Source organism: Acartia tonsa, chromosome 8 (assembly GCF_053477335.1).
Source record: "Acartia tonsa isolate MP-2025a chromosome 8, ASM5347733v1, whole genome shotgun sequence".
In the NCBI taxonomy this organism is placed as follows: domain Eukaryota; kingdom Metazoa; phylum Arthropoda; class Copepoda; order Calanoida; family Acartiidae; genus Acartia; species Acartia tonsa.
This window is the reverse complement of record NC_137267.1, coordinates 50,533,303-50,548,867: the sequence shown is the minus strand read 5'-3', so window position 1 is coordinate 50,548,867 and position 15,565 is coordinate 50,533,303. Positions and strand designations below refer to the sequence as shown.

Below are 15,565 nucleotides of genomic sequence, written 5' to 3'. Positions count from 1 at the left end.
ATTGTGCTCATCGCCCTACTGGATTGAAAGTGACCACCTACTCCCTGCTACCAGTCCCCAACCTTCTCTCTTTCAAAGTCTTAGGTTTATTATTGAAAGACTAACAAATCAACATAGTAGACATGTATATTAGATTCGCTACTTCTTAACGTTTTGATAGTACAAGAAATTCTTACCTATTTTTATTTTGTTTTCAATTTTGTATTTTTTGAACGAGAAACAATTTTTTTACATAAAAGTAAAATTTGTTTTCTTCCTATTTGTAAAAGATTAGAAAAACATACTTTGTATAGAAATTTTGTATTTCTATTGAGCTAATATTTGTAGGTATTTCTGTATTTTTAGACCTTCGAAAAAATTGACTGGTTATTTAATATTAAAATATAAATTCTTAGTAACCTTGAATATGATATAAACTATTTTCCAGTATAACTTCGAAACCGATTAAGATCCGGTTCTCGGACATACTGAAAAACCATGTATAGCATTGTATTACAGACAATTTTCCACGAATATAAACATAAAAATCATAGGATTAACACCAGTTTTATATTGGAGATAATAATTCCTGGATAAATGTAGCAAAACTAAGACTTAAAAGTACGTCCATAAAAAATGAAACATGTCAGAAATAAATACTTTCAGAAATACTGTGAGGTAATAATTCTAATGAGCCTGCTATTGGGCCATAACATTACGCTATCTAAGCTTTAAAGATTGAAACTGAACAAAAAAAATCGATGTCTTAAATTTGGAAGCATTCTATATCCTAGCAAAAGATGTCGAATATAGTTGGATATTATGACAGGATAAAAATGTCGTCAATTTAGATAGCTAACATGGACTCATTTATTGGTCAGTTCATTAATCTAGTGGGGAGGATGGAGAAAAGGAGGGGCAGGAAAAATGATAGCCCGCTGCGTGTTTCATTTTATTGCAGAACATGAAATTCTGGTGTTAGATCCAAGTAATATCATATCCATTATCCTAGTTTAGTGATGATATAACATATCTATTTACTTGTACCCTTCACTAAATGAGATTTTTATTAGATCATATTTGTTTCCAATCTATATTCAATTGACATAGTTTTTTTCCTCTTATAACCCCACGTTACTAATAACAGTTATATAAATGTTCTCAGTATATTTTTGGCGGATTTTCAATGTTATTAAAAAATCAACTGTAGCCAATGATGTTTTTTTTAACAATTTCCTTTGACTTCATTATATAATATTTAAGGGAGGGAGAGGGCATGGGACAGTAAATTATACTGGTAAACAAAGTTTTAAAGACACTTTCTATTATTTGTTTGCTTAAAAACATTGAGAATGCTTGATCTTGATTAAATCTTGATTATTTGGCTCAAACTAATAATAAATTAGTTTCAACCAATAATTGTAATCTACAGAAGGGGTAATTTTGTTTATCATCATTTGGAAGTATTCTTCAATTGACTTATCCCTGAGGAGAACCTCACTTTAAAAAGATTTAGCTATTAAAGGATGGAAGATATTTATCAGTTTTGTATGCGGACCAATATTTGTAATTGAATACGTGACCGTGCCAAGTTGGTACAGGGAGTAGGGAGGGGCGACACTGGGCTCATTATTACACCAGTCCCCAAAGTTTTATAATAATGTTTTCTTAGTCGTTGGCTTAACAACTTTTAGGGACTTTTATTGAATTTTTATTGTCAAAACGTTTCAATCACTAATTGTTATCTAAAAAAGGTGTAATTTGGTGTGTTGTACATCAATATATCGGCCATTGTCTTATCCCTTTAGATTCCTGTGTTTCTATGTGTTACAGGAATAGCAAGAGATATTATTTATGTATAAAATTCTGCCTTCAATAGCTCATAATTATAACAGAGATAAAAAATGTAAACCCTATTGTATTGTATTGTCTTTGTTTAGGCAATGGAAATATTACTACTTGGATCTAACACCAGATTTCTATGTTCTCTAGTAAAGTTAAACTTGCAGTGGGCTAAAATAACGATTCCCCCCTTCCTTGCCCCATCTCCTACTCTCCTACTGAAAGAACTGACCAATAAACGACAATTTTCCCCTATCATAATATTCACGTATTTTCTAGAAAGTAGCCTAAAACCATTACAGGACCAGTAGGTATTTTCCCTGTAGAGTAGAATCCAATCGGTTCAGTGGTTAATGAGATCTTAAGGGACGGACAGACATCAAGCTACTTTGTATTATAGATATGTAATTATAGGTAAACTAAGATACCTTGACCTTACCAACTAAAAACTTTTTATTTCTTAAATTAACCTTTATTGGCATATGCCTGTATCCATGTTAAATATTATTGTTTGTTTAGTTCTAAATTTGTCTCATAGAAACTATAAACTAAGTTATAGATTAAATAAAACTAATAAATTACAAGAAATTTCTTGTACTCTTTCATTTATGGAAGGATAGAAAGACATAAAAACATAATTTCTCTATAGAAATTAGGGTTGGCAATCCGTATCCGGGATCCAGAATCCGTCCAATTTTTGGTCAATTTTAGAATCCGAATCCGGAATCCGTTTTTTTAATAACGGATTCGGATTCTTAATTGGTAGCGTCTTGGGTTTATTCTTTCAACTCCCCCTTTTTGAAGGCAAAATTATCATCATCTATAATACAAAGTAGAATGATGTCTGTCTGTCTGTCCGTCCCTTAAGATCTCGGTAACCACTGAACCGATCGGATTCTACTCTTCAGGGTATATACCTACTGGTCCTGTGGTGGTTTTAGGCTATTTTCTTGGGGGGTGGGACACCCCCAACCCCCCAAAAAACAAAAAATCCCCCCCATTTTTTTTTAATAGAAAGTAGTGGGGGTACTTAATTTTATTTTTTTAATAACCTCTTGGGGCAAAGCCCCTAGAGGCTAGGGGCGAAGCCGCTAGTTATATATATAATACTAAACAAGGATGACAACATCCAAAAAAGCGAAGCACTGAAACGGTAGGACAAACGGACATTAACACTTGTATAGTGTCAGAAGGAATCACCATGCAAAATTTGAAATCGATAGGACAATTATAACATGCCTAAATTAACGAAAAAAGCCATCCGTTACGGACGTACGGACGGACCGACCCTAATTATAGAAAAGCTTTGCTTTTTAAAAATATTTAAAATTGTTTTAGGCCGATTTCATAATCCCTACTTCCAGGGGCGTCCAAGCTTTTTTTTTGGGGGGGGGGGTAAAAAATTTTAGGGGGGGGGGGTAATTCGTGTTTGGGGGGGGTAAAATGGCGCGCGAAGCGCGACAAAATTTTTTTTTACCCCCCCCAAAATTTTTACCCCGGGGGTAAAATTTGATTGGGGGGGGTAATTACCCCCCTAAAGTCTGTTGGGGGGGGTAATTACCCCCCCCAAACTAATTTACCCCGGGGGTAAAATTTTTGGGGGGGGTAATTTAATTATGTAAAAAAAGCACCTACCTAATCTATTAAGTTAATAAGTACTATCCTATAACATAAAGTAGTAAGTAAGGTTTATTTGACTATAGCTTCAGATTTCATTACTTTTAATACTGAGTTCTCCTTTTTAGGAAAGCTTCACATAGATCCCATGATGGTTCCACACTATTATAGGTCAATCCTTTGAGTGGTTTTAGGCTATTTTTCTCCTCCCTTTTTACCCTTTAGAAAACACGAGTTCTTAGATGCTAAGGGCGCCACTACTATTCAAATATATAGTAGTATCTCATTCTTTAGAACATAAAAATACAATAATTAACTCACTAACCAATGAACCAATATGATTATACTTTAAAGTGAAGCGTCTTATAGGTCCTGGTAAGTTTTATAACTAGTTTTGAGACACCCTGACATCCTCCCAAAAGAAATCGCCTATAGAAATTCTTTTTCATTATTTAATGAAATATTTAATTTAGTTAGGTATCTATTTTATGGAATCTTCAGTGCTTTACAATTACATCATAGATCCCCGGGATGGTTTAGGGGGGGGGGGGGGGGGCGGGGATTACTCCCTCCCCCCCCCAAAAAAAAATTTTCAGTAAAATTTTTTTTAAGAACATTCAATTTGGGGGGGGGGGGGGTAAATAGTAAAATACCCCCCCAAAAATTTTTTTTTAAAGAACATTTATTTTGGGGGGGGGGTAATTACCCCCCCCAAAATGGTTTGGGGGGGGTAAATACCCCCCCCAAAATCGTTGGGGGTGCCTACGGCCAAGTTTTTTTAGGGGGGGGTATTGTTCAAAAAATTTTGGGGGTGCCTACGGCACCCCCAAAATCGTTTGGGCAGTGTGCCGGAGCCGTATAATTTTGATGCGGCTCCGGCTCCGGCTCCGGCTCCGCGGAGCCGTATTTGGAAATACGGCTCCCGGCTCCGGCTCCAGCTCCGGCTCCGGCTCCGGCTCCTACCTTAAAATTAATATATCAATTTTTTTTCATTATTGAATTTGATGAAATAAAATAAATAATATAAAATATTTTGCTTTTATTTGATTAAAGCTATATAAAAGTAGAAGGATGTGTGTCTATTTGTTAAGTAACAATAGTTTTTCAGTTTATTATATGGAAATAGACCGTTGCCAAATTATAATATTACTTTTAAAAATCATTTTTAGCTAGTCCGGAGCCGGAGCCGTTTTTAACGAAAAATACGGCTCCGGATCCGGCTCCGGCTCCACCAAAAATGTTGCTGCTCCCGGCTCCCGGCTCCGGCTCCGGCTCCGGCTCCAGAACACTGCGTTTGGGGGTGCCAAATGGCCCATTACCCCCCCCCTTGGACGCCTATGCCTACTTCTGTAAAGAATCAGTATTCATAATTATAGTACAAATAGATATTAGATCTAGATGGTCAATCTGATTCCAAAAATCAAAAATCCGCCAAACTTAAAACAAGTATTGATCCTAGCAGACGAACCCTATTGTTTATTTAAAGGAGCGAAGAAATTTTTAGACGATATAAATACACGATAGCTAGCTTTATCCTAAGAAATTCAATTACTCTAACGTATTGTACCTATATGTTTTGTCATGTGATTCACATTACAATATGAGTAAACAAATTCGACTATTTATAGCTGACTCATTATGTGAATAAAATGAAAAATAACTGACATTTTGTACAGATAAAGAGGGGTTAATGGGCTGTTTATTACACTAGTCCCCAAAGTTTTACAATAACGTTTTCTTATTCGTTGGCTTAACAACTTTTAAGACTTTTACTAAATTTTGATTGGTTGATTCATTAAGTTGAGTATTCAAACGTTTCAACCATTAACTTTAATCTACAGAAAGAGTAATTTTGTGAGTCATCATTGGGAATGTACATCAATTTATCGGTCAGTGTCTTATCCATTTAGATCCCTGCATTTTGTAACAATTTTTAATTAAAAATATGGCCTTATTGTAGGGTTGGGCCGGATATCCGGTCATTTTCAATATCCGGCCGGATACCGGATATTAAAACTATCCGGTTACAAATTTTTTACTCCGGATATCCGGTTATCTGGCCGGATATCCGGTTATCTGGCCGGATATCCGGTAATTTTCCAGGTATCGAACGTTTTCCAGATATCAGGCCGGAACCGGATATCCGGGTTTAGAAATCAGCCGGATATCCAGTATCCTATATACGGTCAAAAAAGTATACGGCCCAACCCTACCATATTGTTCCTCCACTGTTTTCCTATTGGCTGATTTAGAAAGTGTTTATCTATATCTTACATATCTATTACAATACATAATTTGTCTCAAGTCAATCCCTTTCATAACCCGATGCATTTATATTGGCTGTAATTACTTATTTCCAACATTTATACACCGTGTAGATTGTACTATTAGCAGACAAGAACAATAATGTATAAAATATTTTTTATATAACAGGGACGATTATGACTTATATAACTTATATAAAGCTTCCCTTGTATTTTAAATCAGGAATCTTAAGGGATAAGACGATGGGCGAAAAATGGAATTGCAACAATGCATCCCCAATGATGATAAAATAGATTACTGTTAATTGAAATCTTTGGTTGAAACTTTTGATCACTACTAGTTAGAAACTAACCATCAGAATTCAAATAAGGTTTTCAAAGTTTTGGACCTAACGAATAAGATATCAGGGTTAAAAAAGCTTAGGAACCAGTGTAATTTACTGTCAAATTTCCACTCCCTCCCTGACTTTAAATTTAGAGGACAAATACAAAATGTACAAATATCTGAAAAAAATATAGGTTAAAAGAACTTGGCATGATACATCTAAATGAATGGGAGATATCAGAGACTAAATTATCATAAAGAAATCATTAGGCAGTGAGGGAGAGGACATTGGGCTATTAATTACACTAGTCCCCAAAGTTTTATAATAGCATTTTCTTATTCGTTGACTTAACAACTTTGATGACTTTCATTTAATGTTTATTGGTTGGTTCAATAAGTTTAATGTCGAAACGTTTTAACCAATAATTGTACAAAATGGGTATTTATTTAGGGTATCATCTTTAGGGATGTACATCAATTTATCAGTCATTGTCTTATCCATTTATATCCCTGGTATAAAGAAACAAAGACAGATCTCTTTGGTTATTATCATAAGTTGGTCATTTAAGGTTTTTTTTTTATTGTAGCAAAGTTACTCTGCAATTTGCTTAGTCATATAAGCCTGTCTGTGTTTGACATTTCATATTATTTTTTGCAAATTTTTTTTATTTTTCTCTCTTTTTCTATTATTGAGTTATTCAGGGATAAAAAGTGATAAGACAATGGGCGATAAATTGATGTACATCCCAAATGATGATACACACAATTACCCCATCTGTAGATTACAATTAGTGGTTGGAACTTTTGGACATTCTACTTCATAAAAACTCAATAGAAGTCTCCAAAGTTGTTAAGCCAACGAATAAGAAAATGTTATTATAAAACTTTGAGGACTTGTGTAATAAACAGCCCAATGTCCCCTTCCTCACTAAAAAATATAAAAAAATAAAACTGATTCAATACAGTTTATTTTTAAAAATGTTTTCTTTACTAAAACTTTGTCCAGTTATTTACATTTTTTCTTCTTAAAAGGCATCGCTTTCATTAAATGTAAAAGACCTTATTTGACCCCTTTTAACTCTTTATTTAATGTTTTATTGATTATAAGAATTATGATTAATGAATATTGCTTTGTCTTAAACAATCGATAAAAAATGTCTACTTATCAATCTATCTTTATGTTATTATTCTTTTTAAAATAAACTATAAATAAATTAATGTACATTAAACATTCAAACATATAGGTTAGGTTAGGTTTGGTTATAGGCAAGGGGGCCGAGCGCCCGCGACTAGGCAGGCTAGGGGGCCGAGCTCTGCGGCTATGAACTTCTAGCATTACGATTTTTTTAATGTTGGCCTTTTGTAGGCGTTGGTCTTTTAAAGAGTTGGTCTTTTGTAGGTGTTGGTCTTTTGTAGAACCGTCTAGTTGGTTATTTGTAGGCGTTGGTCTTTTGTAGAGTTGGTCTTTTGTAGCAACGCCTTAAAATAAACCCTGACATAATTCGTAAAGATCTCTTTGACCACTGATCCAATTTCGTTTTCCATTTTTGGGAATCATCACATTTGTCCCTGCATGGTTTAAAGCTATTTTATTTTTAAATTTAAACATTAGAATCGGGGTCGGTCCGTCCATCTCTTAGCTCTTTTCGTTAATTTGGACATGTTAGAATTGTCCTATCGATTTCAAACATTGCATGATGATTCCTATAACAGATAGGTACGATTTAAGATGCGGAACAACTCTATAATAGTCAACAGAAAGTCTGTTTAAATTTTTTTTTAATTTTGACAACAACTTTTTGTAAAATATAATATCCTATTCATATCATTTTTGGAATAATGATTATTATAGGACAACAAAGTACAAAATCATAAGCAAGGCATCTTTATCATCAAATACTAAAAAGTAAGTATTTTTCTTTTTACTGTATCCTGTATTTACGCAATTTGTCAACAAAGAGAGGGGTAGGTTTCTGGTAGAATCCGTAAAGGTGTGTGTTTTGAGGCTTAAAAATAGTAGTAGAACGATAATATTCACTAAATGTGTGTATTTCTTGTTAAAAAGAACTATACCTATACAATTTTTTTTTAAACATAAATCTTTATCGTTTTTCTATTACTGTTTTTAACTTATAACACATAACCTTTACGGATTTTACCAGAAACCTACCCCTCTCTTTATGTACAATTTTTTTGAACTTTCAAATTAATGTTCTGCTTATCAAGTTCTGACACTCTACAAGAGTTATTGTTAGTTTCGTCCTTCTAATTTTTGAGCTTTATTTTTGCTCATATTGCCATCCTTGTTTAAATTTAAATCTTTGATAAATCTTAAAGCAGAAAAGTGCTAAAGGTAAACAAAAAAACTTTTCAGAAAGTCACTAATGTCAATATTAATCTATCTAACTTTAACTATAAGGGGGGGGGGGGGAAAGTTTGTACAGTTATAGGAAATGAAATTCAGTACCAAATTTTGCCCTGGCCGTTTGGGCTTGTTTTTATAGTTATCAACCTAATTCTTTTTGTAAGCGCTCTTATATGATTGGATCTACCTGTAAAACTTTAAAACTTGAATTTTGGGACTTTCCCTTAAAGGGGCTAGTGGAGCAAAAGACCCCCTAACACTAAAATTTTAAGTTCTGAGCCTATTTTCAGAGATATTGTGACGATTTTTTTTAATGAAAACACTTTTTAACAAAACCGAACTAAGTAGCCAATACAAATTTCATTTTGGGACTTTCCTTCTAGGGGCTAGTGGAGCAAAAGGCCCCCCAAACACTAAAATTTTAAGTTCTGAGCCTATTTTCAGAGATATTGAGACGATTTTTTTAATGCAAACTTTTTTTCACAAAACCGAACTAAGTAGCCATTACAAATTTCATTTTGGGACTTTCCTTCTAGGGGCTAGTGGAGCAAAAGGCCCCCCAAACACTAAAATTTTAAGTTCTGAGCCTATTTTCAGAGATATTGAGACGATTTTTTTAATGCAAACTTTTTTTCACAAAACCGAACTAAGTAGCCATTACAAATTTCATTTTGGGACTTTCCCTTAAATGGGCTAGTGGAGCAAAAGACCCCCCAAACACTAAAATTTTAAATTCTGAGCCTATTTTCAGAGATATTGAGACGATTTTTTTAATGAAAACACTTTTTAACAAAACCGAACTAAGTAGCCAATACAAATTTCATTTTGGGACTTTCCTTCTAGGGGCTAGTGGAGCAAAAGGCCCCTAGAATACCTAAATAATACCTAAATAAGGGGGGGGCCCCCCCCCCCTTATTTAGGTATCTTTAAGCTTAAACAAATATTTTTTATTTCTTTGCACGTACGAACTATTGTTTATTCGAGATATCTCAAAATTGAATCAACGCTCTGAAACAAAAATAATCTCCTCTCATGGCTTACGTTACAAGATCAATAAGAAATATTTTAAGAAAGAAACATCTTTTGTATAACTTAAATGAAAATTAATAGTGCTGTTATCTATTGATATTTTTAAAAATATTTATGTACAAAAATATTTAATTTTTTATTTACAAATATCTTTGAAAATCCTTTTAATTTATTCTTAATCTTTAACTTTAGCTTTACATAAACATCTTTATAAAAATGCAAACAAGTTGTAATGTCTGAAAAAAATATGTGATCTTAATATTTTGTTTGTGAGTTAACCTCTTTGATATATTGTTTTAAGTGCATTGCTTTTTGATAAAAACTATAATAAACTTAACAAAGATTCTATTCAACAGCGTTTGAAAACAATTCTCTTTGAAATATGTAAAAAAAAAAATATTTATTAATACCTGTTGACAAGAAACTAGCATAGATTTATCTTGATTAAGTCTCAAATTCTGAATTTTTCCCCAGCCATCAGCCAATCCTAATCGACTATGTGCCATTTTTCACTTTTTTCATATATAATAATCACTTAAAATAACTAATTATTGTCTCACTTTTGAATTATCATGGTACTCTATATGAAAAATTGCTAATATCAGCTGGTCTTTTGTTTATTTTTGTTTTTATTTACGTTTAAATTGTGTCTGTCTGCTAATAAAATTGGGCGCATGCGCAATGGAAGATGATGTGGTCTAAGTAGGGGAAATCGATTTTTTTAAATTAGAATTTTTTACTAATTTTATCTTTATTCTTATCTTTCATATAAACAAAAAGTAAGATTTTTGTTTGTCTTCCCAAATTAGGATCTTGCTGACCACTAAACCGGTTTAGTTCTCCTTTTCGGAAAGCTTCATTTAGTTTCTTGCATGGTTTTAGGCTATTTAATAACTGCCCTCCCACCGCGGGCATTACATTTGGGTAGGACCGTTAGTAAATCATATAAAATATTGATATGATTTTTTATTGAAATAAAAGTAAGTTTAAAATTTGTTTTTCGTTAATTATTATTACTATATAGATTTCATATAATAATATATTTTTTTTTAAATAATAAAAATCAGCTTCTTTTACTAAATTTTTGAAAGGCCTTTCATTTTTACCCCAAAAGTTATAATAATATAATTTTTTTATCGAAGACTGTATTTCATAAATAATAAATGAGAAATATAGATTAGAAAGTTAGTTTTTGCGTCGATAATTGTCTTTTTTCTCTGATTATTATAAAAAGTTTATTATTTTGCGCATGCGCAAAGTGACCAAGTCAGGTGAATAGTGGTGCACGCGGCATTCGGCAACAGTCGTGCGCGAGAAAGTAAATTGTTATTATTAAATTGCTTATTCTACGTGTTTTAACGCTATTTTCGCACGTAACGATGCATTTTTGCACTGATAGTGATAAGGAAAAGTGATTTTGATTAAAGAAAATGTCATTTTCGTGTTAGATATTACCAAAAACATGAATTTTGAGTGTTAAATTTAAGCACCTGTTGTGACTTTTTCTTCTATTTCTATGTTTCATGCCATTGACGTTTGACATTTGGTGACAAGTTTGTGATACTCATTTTGCTTGCCAAGACAAGAAAATGCGAATATTATAATCTCACATTAATTGCCTAAAGTAAAGAGTTTTTTTTATTAAACCATGTTTCGATAAATTGATATATATTTTTTGTATTCATTTAAAATTGCTAGCTTCTTCATTGTGTGTATTCAATGAACCGTAGAATTAAAGTATATATTGTGTTTTTTGTTATGTTTTTGCCTACTTATTTTAACTTATTTTAACTTTAATTTGTAATCTAATATAAAATAATGATACATAATTTAGAATAATAGGGTTATTAAGGTTATTTAATTAAGTAAGTAGTGATTATACGTACTACATGTACGTTAATATCTATCAAGACGTGATTTGTTATTACCTACTATTTATAGTTTTAATTACTCTCGAGTCATGGGATAGAATTTATTCTTTCTAATTAAAGATGCTGTTTTTAACTTGACATTTTTAATTCTTATCCCTAAGAACTTTGCTTTTTTCCTATTTTACAATAACCTCTTTTGATGTGTTATAATTGAAATTAATATCAAACCTAGTCTTACATTATATTTCAGAACTTAATATCAATCCATCATGTCTGACGGATCCTACGACCCCTGTGAATGTATTTTCAACCATGAGATGGCTATGAGAAGGTTGTTGTCTCTGTTGAGAAGCAACCAGGGCAACTGCAACGATAATGAGTGCTTTCAGGTGAAGATATATGGTTGATTGTTTTGTAAGCAAATAACTTTTTCTTTGCCTCATAATCTTTTTTACACTCATATATTGCTATTGGTTTGTTCTTGTTTGTTTTTTAGCTACAAAGCACTAAAATAGTAAAAACGTACAAAATATTCCTAGAATATTTGGTAAAATATACTAGTCCATGAATAAGCTTAGTTAGGGCTAAACTACTAGACACTGATTAGGTATGGATCACTGGCATGGGTGTCCCTAAACCTTAAACTGTAAGGGTTTGACATTGAATAGGCTTGAATGGTAGTGTACAATGTACATGGTGGATTTACGACTAGCAAACGTATATAAAGGTATAACCCCCCCCCCCCCCCCACGTTTTGTTAAAAACACAGTGTTTGTATTTTGCTAGTGGTAAAATTGACAGCATCCCGAATGGTAAGCTAAAAGGTTTAAGGATCCTTCGAAATCATCCGCCTAAGTTCAGTATATATGTCATAAGTTACCCATCTTTATATGCAGGATGGATTACCAGGTGGCCTTACTGGACCTGAGGGAGGAAATTCCATGATGATGATGATGGTCGCCTGGATGGTCATGGCTTTCGTTCTCTATCTCATGAGACCCCAATCCATGCGTCCAAGGTGGGTTAATCTTTCTTCTGCTTACTCGAATCTTTTGGGTTAAAACAGTTATTGAAATTGGAAACTTCACCATTTTAGACCGCTAAAATCTTTAGATCTCTCAGATTGAAAACTTGATAGGTACCTAAATGATGTGTTGCATACATACTTATTTTTTTTTTGAAATGCCTTTAGTGTGAAGTGTGCATCACCTAAAGATTTTCTGATTAAATATCGTCCCTCAAGTAAGAATAGGTACCTAAATGTTAACCATTATTACAATTTTACTTCTTTTATATGATTGTTATGATCTAATAATGCTTATTCTATTATTGTAACAAAAAACAAGAACAATACCTATTCAGAGCTGCGGATAGAAAGGACCAGGGACCTGGACAGGGTGGACCAGAGAGACGTGATGAGGAGCCACCTGCAGTCATGTAGAATCATACACCCGACACGACACCGGATATCTTGCCCAAATTAAACTATATAACATCTGTTATACCTACCTACCTAAAGGATACATTGAAGCCAGTTTTAATGACTGATTTGTAGCTTTTGTTTTTATTAGATTTTTTTCAATTGTAGGTTGTTTATTTTATGGGTAGATACAACGATTATTTGCATTTTTGTTTTTAAATCTTTTAAAGACACTTGTTTATATTTTCTAAATAGTAAATTATAATAAAATATTTTTATTATTACATATTTTAATTAATGATTCATAATTTTGAGTTTAACATTATATTTAATAAAATTTCAAGTATTGATAAAAAAAATTGATACTAGGGTTGGGCTGGATACTTTTTTGGCCAGATACCGGATATCAAGCTAATTTCTAACGCCAGATATCCGGTCAACTCCAACGCCGGATACCCGGCAAATTACCGGATAACCAAATATCCGGGATTATATAAATCAGCCGGATCCGGATAGTATTAATATCCGAATATGCAGCCAAACCGGATATCCGGCCCAACCCTAGTTGATACTTATGGTTTGCACAATATTTACCTTTTTAATTACATTTATCCACGAGTGATTCATATTGTAAATTGTCATTATTCTTCATTATTTCATTGTCAGATTGTTGTCATGCCAAGGATATTAATTTTTTTAGATTTTATTTGTCCAAAATGTTAAATATGGTCTTTCAACGTCCAACGTTGAATTATTTTATTAACACTTTTGACAGATTTTTTTTCAGAATATTAACCCTTGCTAAAATACCTATGTGAGCGTTTAAAGCTAAATAATTAAAAAGATGCTTTGCTTAGGTAACACGAGAAAAATTAGTTTGAAAGTTACTTGTTATATCATTGAATTTTAAAGGTAGCTTCAAAATGATTTTCCGTTTGCTGATTAATATCTTAACCTTAAATTTAGCTTTCATCTTACATAATTATAAAATAGATTTCTATATTATAATGTAGAATAATGACTAATATTGTATTATACTGTACTGCATAACGTGCAATGGGAATATTAATAGTTGTGATCGAAGGTTTTGGTAAATATAGTCCAAATAAACTAAAAATAGTTAAAGGCATTATTTTCCGTCTCTTTTATTAAAAGTTTTATACTAAATAAATTTTATATAAACTGTATTTACCTACCTTCATTCCTTTAAAGTAGAGATGTTTAATTACAAAAAGGTTACCATCCAAAAGAAGATTTTTAATCTAACTCCCAAACCGTTTTATTTTTGGTTTTGGAATTTAGATTTTTATTATGCTGTGTAAATTTTCATCTCTGCTTTAAGGCTCAATAAATTCAAAATTATAATTTTTTTTATATTTAATTAGTTTACTTTTAGATTCTACTCTCGATCTTCTAACAGAGCCTTAATTAAAATAAAATATATATGTATTGTATTTTGTGTGTTTATATTAATCATTATCTTTATATGCAAAAATTACATTCAATTAGAACTTTAAATATTACTATACTAATAAAAATTTATATTCTTTCAATCCTACTGTGTACAAAGAAGTAAAAACATCTAGAAAAATTGTATTTAGAATTATTTTTGCTATTTCTGAAAGAAGAAAAAAATTCTAAATTGTGCACGAGTTTTTTAGGTGCTGGGATTAAAGTATTTTGAAATTTATGCACTTTTTAGAGTGAACTTTAAGAAATACATGTTTTATGTATGCTATACACCCGGTTTTATTACAGATAAAATGAATGAATAATTTTGCATCAAAAATGCGCGAAGTTTGCTTGTTTGATTTAAATTATGATGATATTATATTCCCATATATTCTCAGCCCTCTCAGGGTGGAGGTAAGATGTTTTATTTTTACATCATGCTCTTTTTTTAAAAAGAGATAGGTAGTATTTCCCTTTATCGCCCCTAGCCGTCTAAATATCACAACATGTTATTAAAGGCAAAGTTTAGTTAATATGATTATTTGTAACAAAAGCCTACCTACCCATTTACTTCCCTTTCGTTCTGCTTAATCCAATACTACTTAAGTTTTTTTTACATCTTTTCAGTGATTCTTTTGTGCATAATTGTCCTTGTTGTAGAAAAGTTCATACAACCCATCTTAAATCTACTTTTGTATCTTTTCTGCCTGTTCAAAAGTACTTGCAATGTTTTGAAAAACTATTTTATCATAAAACAGGGATGTATATCCTACATGGGATCCCCTGCTCAGGGGGGGGGGGGGGGGGGGAGGAATAAAAAATAAGTGGTTGGAGTGGAAAAAAATGTAAAAATTAAGAAAACTGAAAACATTTTTTCCATTTCCCCCCCCCCCCCCCCTCCTTGGTAAAAAAAATAAAAAAAATGTGTGGTAGGAGGGATAAAATAAATAAAATATAGAGTTCTTTAAATGTTTTCCATTTTTCCCCCTACTTGGTGAGAAAAAAACTAGGGGGGGGGGGGGGGGGCTAAATAAAAATTTTTGTAGCAGGGGAAAAAAAATAAATCTTGTGCAGAATATACACCCCTATCATAAAAGTATTTCAGATAATGTAATTCTACTATCTTTTACTAATTTTACAAAGGAGAACCATATAATATCAGTCTTGGAAAATGAAATAGCAAGATTCTAAGCCCTACTGACAAAAAGACTACTACTTTATACATATAACTAGCAGCAACGCCCCTAGGGCCTCCAGGGGTTGAGATACCCTTACCAAAAATAGCTATAAATCTTCCCAGGACCTATGAGAAACTACACTGTAAAAGAGAACCGTATCAGTTCAGTGGTTAGCGAGATATCCTTCGCTACAGACAAAACATCTTACTACTTTATATAGTAG

At 32.4% G+C, this 15,565-nt stretch overlaps 3 protein-coding genes across 6 annotated transcripts in view; 2 read left to right on the top strand and 1 right to left on the bottom strand.

Annotated features, from left to right (window-relative positions):
* The window catches only part of LOC145327227 (WD repeat domain phosphoinositide-interacting protein 4-like), a 131,505-nt gene extending 121,419 nt beyond the window's left edge, over positions 1-10,086 (bottom strand). For 3 of the 4 annotated variants that reach the window (XM_080170811.1, XM_080170810.1, XM_080170813.1), the window contains exon 1: positions 9,832-10,064. In XM_080170811.1, coding sequence (XP_080026937.1) covers positions 9,832-9,927 — 96 coding nt within the window. In that variant the 5' untranslated portion in view covers positions 9,928-10,064. Of the gene's footprint in view, positions 1-9,831 lie in introns of all 4 variants that reach the window. The other variant, XM_080170812.1, reaches the window with a different exon arrangement.
* A 1,427-nt stretch (positions 10,087-11,513) lies between these two features.
* LOC145327226 (small integral membrane protein 14) lies at positions 11,514-14,476 on the top strand. The gene is made up of 3 exons (XM_080170809.1): positions 11,514-11,681; positions 12,189-12,310; positions 12,655-14,476. Exons 1-3 carry the CDS (start codon positions 11,562-11,564, stop codon positions 12,731-12,733), a joined length of 321 nt encoding a protein of 106 aa, XP_080026935.1. The 5' UTR covers positions 11,514-11,561; the 3' UTR covers positions 12,734-14,476.
* The window catches only part of LOC145327225 (uncharacterized), a 27,772-nt gene continuing 26,666 nt past the window's right edge, over positions 14,460-15,565 (top strand). The window contains exon 1 of the mRNA XM_080170808.1: positions 14,460-14,578. Within this exon, the coding sequence (XP_080026934.1) occupies positions 14,480-14,578 (99 nt within the window). The 5' untranslated portion in view covers positions 14,460-14,479. The remainder of the gene's footprint in view (positions 14,579-15,565) is intronic.